Source organism: Martes martes (genome assembly GCF_963455335.1).
Source record: "Martes martes genome assembly, chromosome: 2".
NCBI lineage: Eukaryota > Metazoa > Chordata > Mammalia > Carnivora > Mustelidae > Martes > Martes martes.
The window spans coordinates 179,273,540-179,287,371 of NC_137889.1; the positions used below are offsets into that span (position 1 = coordinate 179,273,540).

The following is a 13,832-nucleotide window of genomic DNA, read 5'->3' on the forward strand; positions in this document are numbered from 1 at the left end:
AGCTAAGACTTCTCCCTGGAAAGTCCAGTTGGCTTTCACAACTCACTGGCTGTGACTTGGTGACAGACAGAAGCTTCTCAAATGGCTCCACATCCTTGATAGGCAGAGGCCCCTCTCCTTTGTAGCTGCCTCTGGTGACTGACCGAAAGTCGTTGAGTCAACAGTGCCCTGAGCTCCGAATTTGATTTGTTTGGGGATAAACCTGTCCGAAGCAGGGAATCCCACCACTTTATTTCTCTTCAATCCTTTAATCCTAATGCCGGGGCTGTACTCACACAACACTTTATAAATTTATGGCCACCGAGAGACACCCTCTCCCCGTCTGCCAGTAATTTCCAAAACACATTTTTCATGGAGCCTTTTCTTAGCAGAGCTCTCTGTCCCCTCTAACGACGTGTCACCGTGCACATTTCTCCGGGAGCTGCTTGATAAGGCGGAGATCTCCCCAGGCCTCAGACTCCTCCTCTGGAGGAACCGAGTTAACAGCACGTCTCAAGGCTCCACTGTGAGGATCAAATGAAATAATGCACACGCCCCTGCCCAACCCACCGGCATTATTACTTTCTACTTTAAGTCCGAACGCATCTTATTTAAAAACTGTTAGCCAGTTATTTATTTTACTTAAAAAAAATAATTAAAAGAATTTAAAAATCCCTTAGCAAATTAAAGCCAGACACTGTGTCTTGCTACCAGAGAACCGCTCATATTAAGTCCGGGAGCCCTCTCGGGGCTCAGGGTTGCAGGCTGTTTGAGCAGTGCGTGTACTTTACGTGCGTCTTAGATAAGCTCGCTCGCTCGCGCGCTCTCTCTCCCTCTGTGTCTGGGCCTCCAGATTTCATTATGAAAGAGGCAGAGCCCATCAGAGAACTTGATCGGCAGCCAGGCACGGTTTTTCTTCTTCTTGTCCTTTGTCAGGTCTTTGTTCCGCCCCTGGCTACACTCTAACAGAACCACTTACTGGTGATTAAAAGGAGGGACTCGGCGGCGGGGCGGGGCCTGCCCGGCGCGGGGGCGCAGCGATTGGGCTCACCCTGGGGGGCTGCGCTCTAAGTGCCGCCCGCGGAGGAGCGCCCCCACCCCCCGCCCCTCGGCCCCCGCGCCGCCCCCGACGCCGCGGAGACGTCAGCGCCGCGCAGCCCCGGCTGGGGACCGAGCTTCGCCTGCTGCCGCGGACCGACGGACAGGCGGGCGGGCGGACGGCGGCGGCGACCGCGGGACGGGGAGAGGCGCGCGGGGCCCGGGAACCGCAGGCCCGCAGCCTCCCGCCGCAGCGCCATGGACGGCCCCGACAACGCGACGCTGCTCTTCGGCCCGTCCTCGCTGCAGCCGGACAACTACACGCTGTCGCCCGATGCCAGCAGCCTGCGTCCCGGCTCGGACCTGCCCGTCGCCCCGACCTCCAGCGCCGGCCCCAGCCCCGGGCTCAGTCTCGCGCCCAGTCCGGGCGTCGGTTTCAGCCCCGGCCCCGCGTCCACCCCGGAGCCGACGGCCGGCGGCTCGGCGGGCGGCCCGGCCAGCCTGGGCCCGTCCCTGTTCCCCCACCCCTGGGCGCACCCCCAGACCCCGTTCTGGGACACGCCGCTGAACCACGGGCTGAACGTGTTCGTGGGCGCCGCCCTGTGCATCACCATGCTGGGCCTGGGCTGCACGGTGGACGTGAACCACTTCGGGGAGCACGTCCGCCGGCCCGTGGGCGCGCTGCTGGCCGCGCTCTGCCAGTTCGGCTTGCTGCCGCTGCTGGCCTTCCTGCTGGCCCTGGCCTTCTCGCTGAACGAGGTGGCCGCCGTGGCCGTGCTCCTGTGCGGCTGCTGTCCCGGCGGGAATCTCTCCAACCTCATGTCCCTGCTGGTGGACGGCGACATGAACCTCAGGTACGGAGCTGTCTGGTCCCTGCGCCTCTCTCGCATCCCCAGCAGCCGCGCTCAGCCGTGGGTTCGAGACGGGGCCGAGAGGAAGGAGAGGCGTGGGAGAGGGAGGAAGGCCGTGCGGGGAGAGGCTGACTTTAGAAGAGCCCGGGCTTGAGAAGTCAAGGCAGATGTGCGCAGGGTGGTGCTGGAGGGGGAAAGATCTAGGTGGGGACAGAGCGGCTCTGACGGCGCTCCGACCCTCCTCCCTGAGGGCTGGGCTGTCAGCGGAGGTCTTCGGCCTCAGGAAGACAAAGGGAACTGAGAAGCCTGAAGCCAGGTCTCGCCGGAAATGCAAAAGCGAAATAGGGCTCTTGGCCCCAGTAACGAAGGTGATCTCATATAGAGGAATATATGATTGAGTTCAGTCCAACAGGTCGTGCCCAGCAGCTTGACCATGTCTAACAGGGTGTTTCGGAGGGTTCAAAAAGAAAGGAAGATGTTTGTTCTTTGCCCTCCGAATCATCCAGACTGTGGCCAGCTCAATAGGCTTTATAAAGCCAGGGCAACCGTCCTCAGATCGTACCCCCCAATCCTGGGGTTCCGTCCTCCGATTCCGCCCCCCCCCCCGCCCCGTCCCTGTTTCAGTTGGGTTAAGAGGTGCCGTTCTCTTGGCCCTCCCCTCGGATGAAGTGAGTTCTCCCCACACTTCAAGCTCCAGACTTGAAGTCTCTTTCTTTCTCCTCTATCCAGTGTGCAAGAGAGAGGTTCCCCAATGTGCAAGAGAGACTCTTGGCGCAGAGCCCATTCTGAATTCTGTCCATTGCCTTTTCTGCAGCATCATCATGACCATCTCCTCCACCCTTCTGGCCCTAGTCTTGATGCCCCTGTGCCTGTGGATCTATAGCCGGGCTTGGATCAACACCCCCCTGGTGCAGTTACTACCACTGGGGGCAGTGACCCTAACTCTCTGCGGAACCCTCATCCCTATTGGCCTGGGGGTGTTCATTCGGTACAAATACAACCGGGTGGCGGACTACATCGTGAAGGTAAGGTCGCTCTTCCTTTTATGTCCTTTATGTATTTAGAGAGTCCATGGTCTCTGACCGCTGGCTGAAATGTTAAGAAGTTTGGGAAAGAGGGATACGGAAGAAAATTTGGCAACCCTTGCATGGATAACTTAGAAAAAAAAAAAAGTTTGTGCCACAAAATAACTTCTATCTTTTGGCATTTCAAAAACTCATAGCTTTAATTAAGACAAAGCTTAGTTAAACACAGCGAAAGAAAGCTATTAGTATTCCCAGGAGGAAATATATCACAGGGGAAAGAGATAGCCGTGCCATTCATCGGCAACATATTTTCCACTAACAAATCGTGCATTATTAAGAATCAAAGCAGGGGAAATACAATTATATGAGTTGAATTTGTCCAGTATTTTAGAAATGCATTACTATATTTTTCAAAAGTGGAACTCTAATTCTGAGAAACTCTGGAGAAGTTTCCTTTAAAATGTTTTACTTATTTTCTATAAAGAGACACTAATAAGACCAAAAGTAATTTAAAAATCACATTGCAGCAATAGAATATGCGAAATAGTGGCTTTAAAGCACAAAATAAGATTGGGTCCTGGATAGATAATGCAGAATATATTACCATTAGTAAATCTGTGTGTTTTTCCTTTCCCATTGCAGTATTGCATATGGTTTCTAAAGCTAGTGAAAGGATGAGAATTCCTATTATTTTGTACACTATTTCCAGTATGGCTTTATTTAAAAAAAAAAAAACTGGTGCTTTTTGAGAAGTAGAGATTTTGTAATAGTTGACTAGAGAAAAAAATTAAATATTTGTCAACCAAGCTTTCTTTGAAAACTCAAAAATAGTAAGAGTAAACCATGACTAGGACTCGACTCACATTTTGGGAAATTACTCCAAATGCATAAGTAATTACTATTCATGCACAGGCAAATTCATTTAGACAAGTGAAAAGAGTTTCTCCAGTGTTTCAATTATGTAGATTTAAGAAGACATAATCTTTTGTGTTTTACTTATAGTAATTAAGTTAATTTTAAATAAATAATAGATGTATCTAAAATCTGATTATTCAGAGAAGCTAACTTTTATTAATATAAAAATAAAGGGTTCTTTTGTACTCATATATCCAGTCTTGAGTAAAAAAATTATGCTCTATAGAAACATATATATTTTGAATGTAATAAATTTATATATACATGAAAATATACACATATTTTATATATTACATATATAATATACCTACAAATAATCTTGAAATGCATTAAGAACTTATTAAGCTTAATCATTAAGCTAATACCATAAAACCTTGGGAAATTTTTTTTTAAGATTTTATTTATTTATTTGACAGAGAGAGAGAGAGAGAGATCACAAGTAGGCAGAGCAGCAGGCAGAGAGAGAGAGGGGGAAGCAGGCTCCCCGCTGAGCAGAGAGCCTGATGCTGGGCTCGATCCCAAGATCCTGAGATCGTGACCTGAGCCGAAGGCAGAGGCTTAACCCACTGAGCCACCCAGGCACCGCCAAACCTTAGGAATTCTAAGAGAAAGTCAATCAAATAAGCTATTCCCATACTGAAAACAGATACATATATTTAAGTAATAGACAATTTGGTAAGATTTGGCTCACTTTGAATTTAAGCTGAACCGATTCCTACTCCTTAACCAGAACACTCATAAAGTGTACTTTATAACACTTTTACACTTTTGCAAACACTTTAAAATGATTCTTCAATGTCAGTGTCACCCAAACGATTTAAAATAGTTTAAAAGAAACTTTGGAGCCAGTATTTTTACAATGAAGAAGCAGATTTCCTGTCAAAGCTTTTGATGTGGACACACATCTTAGTATTAAAAAGGCTTCAGGGGTGCCTGGCTGGCTCAGTCCGTAGAGCATGCAACTCTTAATTTCTGGGTCATGAGTTCGAGCCCCTCATTGGGTGTAGAGCACTTAACAAAAGTTTGATTTATAACAGTTTGGTTTCCGCCCATTGTACCTTTGGAGCATGAGTATTTATATAATTATTTCAGCACCAGCTAGCATAGACTTTTTGTCCAGCCCAGATAAATTTTAAATAATTTTTAAAGGAGTATAAATTATATGCCAATCCCACAGACTCCGAAGGGGGTTCCCCCAGATATCCAGCAAACCAGACTCAACACTTCAACTGTTTTTCTGGATCTCTGCTTTCCTGCGCAGACCCCTCCCACCCTTCACCCCCATTAAAAAACAAAAACAAAAACAAAAACAAAACAAAAACTAGCTAATGACTAATTTGAAGGAGACTAGGAGAGGAATTTTTAGGTTTCCCCCTTACTGTTTTCACAGTTTGTCTTACTTAAATGAGTGAGATGTACTAGTCGGACATCAAGACGATGCCATGTCTTATACATTCAGTTATACCTCATCTAAAATCCATCTATTATATGTAAGCATTTTTGGGCATCATTAGAGATTTATAGGTGGGAGGTTTCTCATGAACAGATGAAAAAGGGGGTGTTCAGAATCACAAAGAATTCCTCACATCTTCTGTTTACATTTTTCACTTGCATAATCTAAGAGTCGGTCATTTGTTTCAATATCACCATCAATTCTCTGAAACGTGAAGTATTTTTAGGTTTGAAAATATCACATGTAAGCTTCATAAATTTTAATAGCTTTTTATCTCACGTGTAAAACTAGAACTAATTTCTTCTGGAAAACATGGTGTCCTGTTCAGCAAAGGTAATGTTCATCTGATCACTCTGTTCATCAGACCACACCTGCCGGGCTGGGCTCAATTCTGAGCCCTGTTTTTAAGAGGTACACTCACCAATTAAACACAGGTTCAGAACAGTCCAGACTCCCACTACAGAGCTATATGAAAGGCTGGAGACAATGTGCCTGAAGAAGAGTAGACTTCTCCTCCTGTTTTGTTTTTGGTTTTGGTTTTTAGAGAAAGAGAGAAAGCAGAAAAAGAGGGGTGGAGAGAGAGGGAGAGTCCCAACCAGGCGCCGTCCTCAGCGAGGAGCCCATTGCTGGGCTTGATCCCTGAGATCGTGCTCTGAGCTGAAATCAAGAATTGATGCTCAACTGAGGCACCCCTCCCCTCCTGTTTATTTATTTTTTAGAGATTTTATTTATTTATTTTTATTATTTATTATTTATTTTTAGAGATTTTATTTATTTGCAAGAGAGCTAGAGAGGGAGTGATGAGCGGGGGGAGGGGCAGAGAGAGAAGCAGAACCCCTGCTGAGCAAGGAGCCCTATACATGGGACTTGGTCCCAGAACTCTGGGATCATGACCTGAGCCAAAGGCAGAGGCTTAACCAACTGAGCCACCCAGGACCTCCTGACCTCCTGTTTTTTAAACAGGAGTCTGGTCTGTGCTGTTCCTGAGCATCTATCCAAGATAAAGACTAATTGTTAGGGAAGGCAGATTGTCACTCTTCCTAAGGAAGGCCTGCAGGCCATTAGAACTGTCCAACAAGGACACAGACTCATCCTGAAGAGGTGACCCACCTATCCTCAGAAGTACTTTGTCCAAGACTACTTATGGCAAGGATCTCCGTGGTGCGGGAGGTGAGACTCGATGTGTCTCTTCTTCCAAGGGCCTAGGATTCCCTTGCCTGAATTCCTTTTCAGCTATCCTATTTTTGATGGTTTGTCTGTTCATTTTCTGTTACTAGGTTTCCCTGTGGTCTCTGCTAGTGACGCTGGTGGTCCTTTTCATAATGACTGGCACTATGTTAGGACCTGAACTGCTGGCAAGTATCCCCGCAAGTGTTTACATGATAGCGATTTTTATGCCTTTGGCAGGCTATGCCTCAGGCTATGGTTTAGCTACTCTCTTCCATCTTCCACCCAACTGCAGGAGGACTGTATGCCTGGAAACGGGGAGTCAGAATGTGCAGCTCTGTACTGCTATTCTGAAACTGGCCTTCCCACCACGATTCATAGGAAGTATGTACATGTTTCCCTTGCTTTATGCCCTTTTCCAGTCTGCAGAAGCAGGGATTTTGGTTTTAATATATAAAGTGTATGGAAGTGAAATATTGCACAAGCGGGATCCTCTAGATGAAGATGAAGATACAGATATTTCTTACAAGAAACTGAAAGAAGAGGAAATGGCAGACACTTCCTATGGCACAGTGAAAGCTGATAATTTAATTATGATGGAAACCACTCAGACTTCTCTCTGAACGTGGAGATACAGAGGAGCTTCTATCTTACTGAAATATTACTTCATAGTTATGGTCTGTGGTAGTGAATATGGTTTACATAAAGGATAACAAATGGTTCCCATTATCATACGTGTCACAATTATGATCTTCCCATTGTAAGGTTGCATTGGCATATTAACCACGTGTTTTCACAAATTACAAATCAATGTCATAATGTAACTTGCACCTGGGACTGCTAAAGTAAAGCCTGAACATGTTCAATGTGCTCTTTAGTTTTTATCAATACCAGTTTCTATGACTCTTTCGAATATGTAAGCTCTTAGAAAACAGGGTCTTGGAAATGTAGAATTTTGGTGCATTATCTTATATGAGTAAAAACAAGCTATTTTTTTTTGTAAAGCATAATTTGTAAAGCAATTTGTAAAGCATAATTGAGTTTAATGTAATTGTAAAAACAAAGTGCTTGCTCAATTTATGAAAATCTGACAGTGTTGAATTTTGACCTGTATTAAAAAAAAAAAATCCCCAAACAGGTCAACTAAACAATGAAATACAGTATTTTATTGTCAAACCTGTGTCAAATCAACACAAAACATACATTAACGTGTATCTGATACCGATCAGTAATGGACAGCTAACATTTTTCCAGGGAACAAGGCATTTCTTCTCAGCTGGTAACTGATTTGGTTTCTGCATTCATGCACACATCGCAAATCAATGCTCTTTTGGAGGGATAATTGGGTTAGGAAAATTTGTAGTACTCTCTACCCCAATAGACATCAGTACCTCGCGGTACCCACTTGAGGTGGGGGGTAGAGGGCAGGAGAAAGCGAGCTCCAGGAGAGAAAACAATTAGCCTAGATGTGGGTGCCTTAGAGTGCTTTCCCTCGGGAGTTCCCGAAAGGGTGCAAGGTGTGGACTTTCAGAGCAGCTCTGAGATAGTTAGACCAGAATCTGAGATCCTAGGTAGCGCGCCCAAAGCTGTTCCCCCAGACCTTTGCCTTTCTGCCCACTAGCCTGACAGAGGCCCCCAGCTCCGCCTCAGCTTCCCCGGCAGCGCAGACACCTGGAGTCATCCAGGCATGGGGACCACCTGGCCCCGCTAATCCCGGTGATTGCGCCCTTTTGTTGGGACCCGCCTCACCTCGGGCGAGCTCACTTGCAAATCAGTTCTTGCAACACAAAGGAAGCAGTCTTTCCCGAACCTCTAAGGGTATCTGTGCGGACCTCCGGGTGTGGAAACCCTCCACGCAGAGAAGGTCTGGGCCAGGCCGCCTAGGCGGGGACTCCGGGACTCGAGCGGGTGACGGGCAGGGTGCGGGGCCCGCGCAGCGCGGGGAGCGGCGGTGGGGTGGGCGGCAGGCGGCCTCCGCACGGCTGCCTATTTAGGGCAGGGCGGCGGCGGGAGCGGCCCGGGCTGCGCTTATGGCTGCCCTGGGGGATGAGGTGCTGGACGCTTACATGTACCCGGCGTGCGTCCCCTACTCGTACCCGTACCCCTACCCGCCGGCCGCCAAGGGCAAGGGCGCGGCCGGCCGGGGTGGCTGGCGGCACCGGGGCGGGGGCTGTGCTCCCGCGTCCTCCTCCTCGTCGTCCTCTTCCGCTGGGGCGGCCGCGTCGTCTCTCCCCGGCTGCGGGCAGCTGACGGCCGCCGAGTACTTCGACAGCTACCAGCGGGCGCAGCTCATGGCCCTGCTGTCGCAAGTGGGCCCGGGCCTGGGCGCGCGGCCCCGCAGGGCGGGCAGCCGGGACGTGGCCGTGCAGGTGAACCCGCGCCGCGACGCCTCGGTGCAGTGCTCGCTGGGGCGGCGCACGCTGCTGCGCAGGACCCGCGACCCCGCGGCGCCGGCCGGCCCCGGCCTCGAGGGTGCGGCGGGGGCGGGGGCGGGCGGCGGCGGCTCGGCGTCCCCGCAGCCAGCGCGCCGGGGCCCCGAGCAGCGCAGCCCCCCGAGCGGCGCCCCGCGGCCCGTACGCTTCCAGCGCACCGTCGCCGTGTACTCGCCCGTGGCCTCCCGCCGCCTCACCACCTTCCCGGAAGGCGCCGACGGCACGGCCGGGGAGCAGAGGCCCGCGGCGCCGGAGGGAGAGCGAAGGCCGCCGCCTGCGAGGCCCCGAGGTCCGGAGGAGGGAGAGGAGTCGGCGAGGAAGGCGCCCCGACGGCCGCGGCCCGAAGAGGAGGGGGACGAAGTCGGGACCCAGGCCGCCGTGCGGACGAGCTGGGAGCCGCCGGCCGCCGGGCCCGGGCTGCCGCCGCGGGAGAGCGGGGCAGGCGAGGCGGCCCGGCGGCGCGCGCCCAGGGGTCCGGAGCCGCCCCCGCCGCTGGAGCGCGCCCAGGACGCCGCGGGCGAGACGTCGTCGCCGCGGAGCCCGGAGCAGGCCAAGGAGCGGCCGCGCTTCCAGGTGAGGCCCGGGCGGCCGCGGGAGCTGACGGGCACCGGGGAGCCCCGGGCGTGTGGCCTCCCCCGGCCCTCGCCCCCCGGCTACGCGCGACCCGCGGAGGTGCCGCTCCCTTGAAGGCGGGCGGCGTCCGGGCGCCTTTTCGCAGCCGCGCACAGCGGCCGGGGATCGTCCTTTCCCCGCAGCAGAATTTGGCAAGTGCCGCGCGGTTGTTGTTGGCGGCGATCGCAACACGGGCGCCCTGGTAACATTCGTATTTCGAGAGTATTTACTGTTAAAAACAAAAACAAAACCCTGACCGTGGACGTGTAGTCAGGTGTTCATTCCTCATTTGGACGATCTAGGAGGGATTCGCAGCAGAACATCCTAAGGGGAACGTGCAGGCACGAGAGTCGTTTCCCCGCGGGTCCGACTCCCCGGTCTGCATTCACTGCGGGAGAAGCCCCAAGAGTCAGTGACGGGGGGCCTGGTCGGCTCTCCCCTGATGCTTGGCCGAATGCCCCAAGCTCCTCCTGGAAGCTAGAGCTCTTGACGTGCCTCCCTTGGGATCTTTTCTAGCTCCTAGAAAGTACCCCCATTCGGAAACCCAGCATTGCTAACGCCCCCGGGGCCCTTGGGTTTTGCTGCCCGAGCGCAGCAGGCGCGGTGGGTCCGCTCACCCTTGCTGAGTGCGCGCGGGGCAGTGGTGAGGCAGGGAAGTGAAGGGCAGAGGTGGTGAGAGCGCTGGAGGCCTCCTTTGGGGTCTTTCCCACTGTCAGCCCAGGGCTATTGGGGGCAAGGGAGGAGAGAGGGAGAGAGTCAAGTTCGACCGAAGCTGCGTGTAATTTAAACCACGCTTGTGCGCTTGCCTCCTCACTTTCCTGGACCTATGTTTGCTCACCCATGAAACTGCTTTAGAATTGGCAGGAACTTTGGAGAGCACTTGAAGGCCTAACTCCAAACACCTGTTTGGAGCTTAAGACTAAGACCGTGTACTTCAGTTCAAGTTAAATATGAATTCTGATTTTTCCCCAGTTGAGACTCCTAGCATTGTTGGAAACTGAAGAACCAAACCAATCTGCAACATGAGCTTTTTTAGGCTCCTGCTTGCTTATGTGCTTGATTAAACCAGGTCACCTGATCACTACCTTGTGGAGACTAATGGGCAAAACCGTGAGCCCACTTTCCTCCATGATCTGGAAGGAGGCTGCCAGTTTTAAGTAGCAAATCGGTCCCTTCCTAGTTTGTGAAATGAAGACTAGTTCCCATTTCCCGTGAGTTAAACCCTGGCGTCTCTCTGTTCAGTTCTTGGAGCAGAAGTACGGCTACTACCACTGCAAGGACTGCAACATCCGATGGGAGAGTGCTTACGTGTGGTGTGTGCAGGGCACCAGCAAGGTAAGAAACGCTGCGGAACCGGCCTCTTTTGACCCAGGTGTCAAAAGGGCTGTGCTTCACGTTCTTCCTCTCTCCGCACAGGTTTACTTCAAGCAGTTTTGCAGAACTTGTCAGAAGTCTTACAACCCTTACCGAGTGGAGGATATCACCTGTCAAGTAAATCGAATACTCGCCTTTTGTGTCTGAACTGGGTAACTGGGAGAGGGCTTTGGTGGAGTTTCTCGAATGTATCCTGAGCGAGGAGAGGTTCCTAGTTACCTGGGTTTTGACAGCTTTTCAGTGAGGACTGGGGAACGAGTACTACTCAACCACAGGGAAACCCGGCCTTTGGGTGTGTGTGTGGGGGGTTGTCTTGTTTCCTTCTATCCTTGCAAGTCTTGGTTATGTTAACCTCCTGAAATGCTGGCCCCTTCCTGCAACATGTAAGAATGTTGACCTTACCTGGTTCTCTGATGGGAGAAAATAGGTCAAAAACCTAGAATGCCTTCTACTGCCACGAGGCTGCCTGTTTTGCCCAAATGCCTTATATGAAGCCCACCCTGCAGTCAGGATACTTAATGATAAGCATGGGGTTTGAAAGTTTCAGTCTTTCCCAGTGCTTGCAAAAGGAGGATGATTTGTTCCAGAGTGAATTTAAGCTGCCCACCTTTATGGGGCTAATGAGTGACATTGCCGGTTTACTTTTTTTTTTTTTTTAAGATTTTATTTATTTGACAGCACAAGAGAGAGGGAACACAAGTCATGGGGAGTGGGAGAGGGAGAAGCAGGCTTCCTGCAGAATGGGGAACCCGACACGGGGCTCGATCCCAGGACCCTGGGATCATGACCTGAGCTGAAGGCAGACGCTTAACAACTGAGCCACCCAGGCCTTCGGCCGGTTTATTTTTTAACTAAGCAAACTAAGCACTGCACTGTGGGAAGGGAGTTAGAGAATCTCAGGAAAAAAGTGACTGAACTTTTCTTTAAGAGATAAATGGTCTGTAGGTCTTATTTTATTAAAGATTTTATTTGAGAAAAAGAGAGCGAGCACAAGCCGGGGGAGGGGAGGAGGAAGCAGACTTCATGGTCCGCAAAGAGCCCGATGTGGGGTTCCATCCTGGGACCCTGAGATGATGACGTGTTAGCCCTCAGTAGTGGAGCCTGATGTGTTAGCTAACAAGCCTAATCCACGCACTTTCCTCAAGTTGGACATTGGAGGCCTTACTGGCTAGGGTAGGAAGAGAAAACCCAAGCATGGAGAAAACGGTTTAGACTCCCTTAGATGAGGGCAGAGTAGGGTCAGGTTCTAAATAAAGTAGGATGCCTTGACCGCCCTGCTCCCGGGGCTCCGGGGGTGCTGCTTCGCTTTTGGTGTCCGCGTAAGGTCATTTGCAGCAGGTGCGTGTGGGGGAGGCAGGTTCACGTCCACGGACGCCAGGCTGGATTCCCAGCTTGGCCTAGTAGCTAGCCTCCCCTCCTAGCTTTCCTTGTCTGACTCCCCTGCCCCGGGCGGATTCTTCTCCACCCTTCAAGGGCAGAAAGCTTTCCCTCTAATGGTGTTTCAAGAGCGACTCCACAAGTCGACACGGAATCTTACACAACGTGAGAGCACAAGCACCTGGTTGAGCACCCTTTAATCCTATCCTGTCCTTGCTGGAGGGGTGCAGACAGAGCAAAATTAGCCCAGGGCCTTGTTTAGAGTGCATTCCGTAAGTATTCGAATGGACTAGAAAAATAACTTGGAAGTTTGAGGACGTCCCCACGGGCTTATCTCCTGTGCTTCTCACTTTGGTTTTGCAGAGTTGTAAACAGACTAGATGTTCCTGCACTGTAAAAGTTCGCCACGTTGACCCTAAAAGGCCCCATCGTCAAGATTTGTGTGGGAGATGCAAAGGCAAGCGCCTGTCCTGTGACAGCACTTTCAGCTTCAAGTATATCATTTAAATGAATGTAAAAAACAGAAATGGTCCTACTTGAACGTGAGCTAACGGAGCAGACACGTTAGCTTTTCTCTACGCTCCTTTCTGCCTCTCCCTTCTCAAAAATACTTCATGCAAGGCTGTATTTTTGATAAAGCCTTCAAATAAAAGTACTGCAAAAACGATAAATTGCATAAGGTTTTTTTGTAAGTTCAGGAGAGCTTTTCTGCTAAGAGTCTGCATCTGTCACTGTGAGGTTTACTGCTTACGTGTGGCTGTAGGGCCGAAGCTTCTAACAAGATGGTGATTGAAAAGCTACCTAACCATTAAAGTAACATTTTTCCGGGTGAGGTGGAGGCAGAGCCCAGCCCTGATGTACGAAGAGAGTGAGGGTTTGTTTGTTTGTTTGTTTTAAAGATTTTGTTTGACAGACATGGCAAGAGAGGGAACACAAGCAGAGGGAGTGGGAGAGGGGGAAGCAGGCTCCCCGCTAAGCAGGGAGTCTGATGTGGGGCTTGATCCCAGGATCCTGGGATCATGACCTGAACCAGAGGCAGAGGCTTAATGACTGAGCCACCCAGGTGTCCCAAGAGTGAGGGTTTTGCCTTTGGGCTAGCGGCTATGGTGGGGGAGGCTCGGAAAGACACGGACCATTTCACAGAGAGACTACAGGTGGCGAAGGGCAGCTTCTTTAAGCTGTTAACTTCATCATCTGGACTTCAGGTGGTAACTTAAATGGGCCTTCGAAAGGTTAAGATTTCAGGTTAGTTAACAGACTGCTGTAGGCTGGCTTTTTGTCTTGCACCTCTGTAACTGCAGACTAACACAGGAATTCTCACCCTGTCCGTGCCTGCTAGCTGCCTACATGATGGCCAAGAGAGCCCGAAGGACCTGCTCCCAGAGCTCTCCTGGTTGGGGATGGCATGTTGTCTAGTGCCTCAGAATTTTAATGGTATCAGAGTTGAGGATTACTGGTTTGTTACAGAAACCACAATAACTGGAACCAGGTGCTAATTATGCCTCCTTCCAATTTTCTAACCCTCCCATTTAAGTTAACGCTTACGACTTTAGAGGGAAGTATGCAGAAATGTCTGTTAACATCTTGGATGGGTGGGTGTAGACAAATT

The 13,832-nt window shown here is 50.7% G+C and overlaps 2 protein-coding genes across 2 annotated transcripts; both read left to right on the forward strand.

The window, feature by feature from the left end:
• Nucleotides 1-1,275: 1,275 nt before the first annotated feature.
• Nucleotides 1,276-7,051, forward strand: SLC10A4 (solute carrier family 10 member 4; the record flags this gene model as incomplete). The annotated part of the gene is made up of 3 exons (XM_080797013.1): nt 1,276-1,871; nt 2,683-2,893; nt 6,539-7,051. 3 exons carry the CDS (start codon nt 1,276-1,278, stop codon nt 7,049-7,051), a joined length of 1,320 nt encoding a protein of 439 aa, XP_080653139.1.
• A 1,407-nt stretch (nt 7,052-8,458) lies between these two features.
• On the forward strand, nt 8,459-12,730 carry ZAR1 (zygote arrest 1; the record flags this gene model as incomplete). The annotated part of the gene is made up of 4 exons (XM_080796901.1): nt 8,459-9,433; nt 10,715-10,807; nt 10,889-10,963; nt 12,587-12,730. 4 exons carry the CDS (start codon nt 8,459-8,461, stop codon nt 12,728-12,730), a joined length of 1,287 nt encoding a protein of 428 aa, XP_080653027.1.
• Between the last annotated feature and the right edge of the window lie 1,102 nt (nt 12,731-13,832).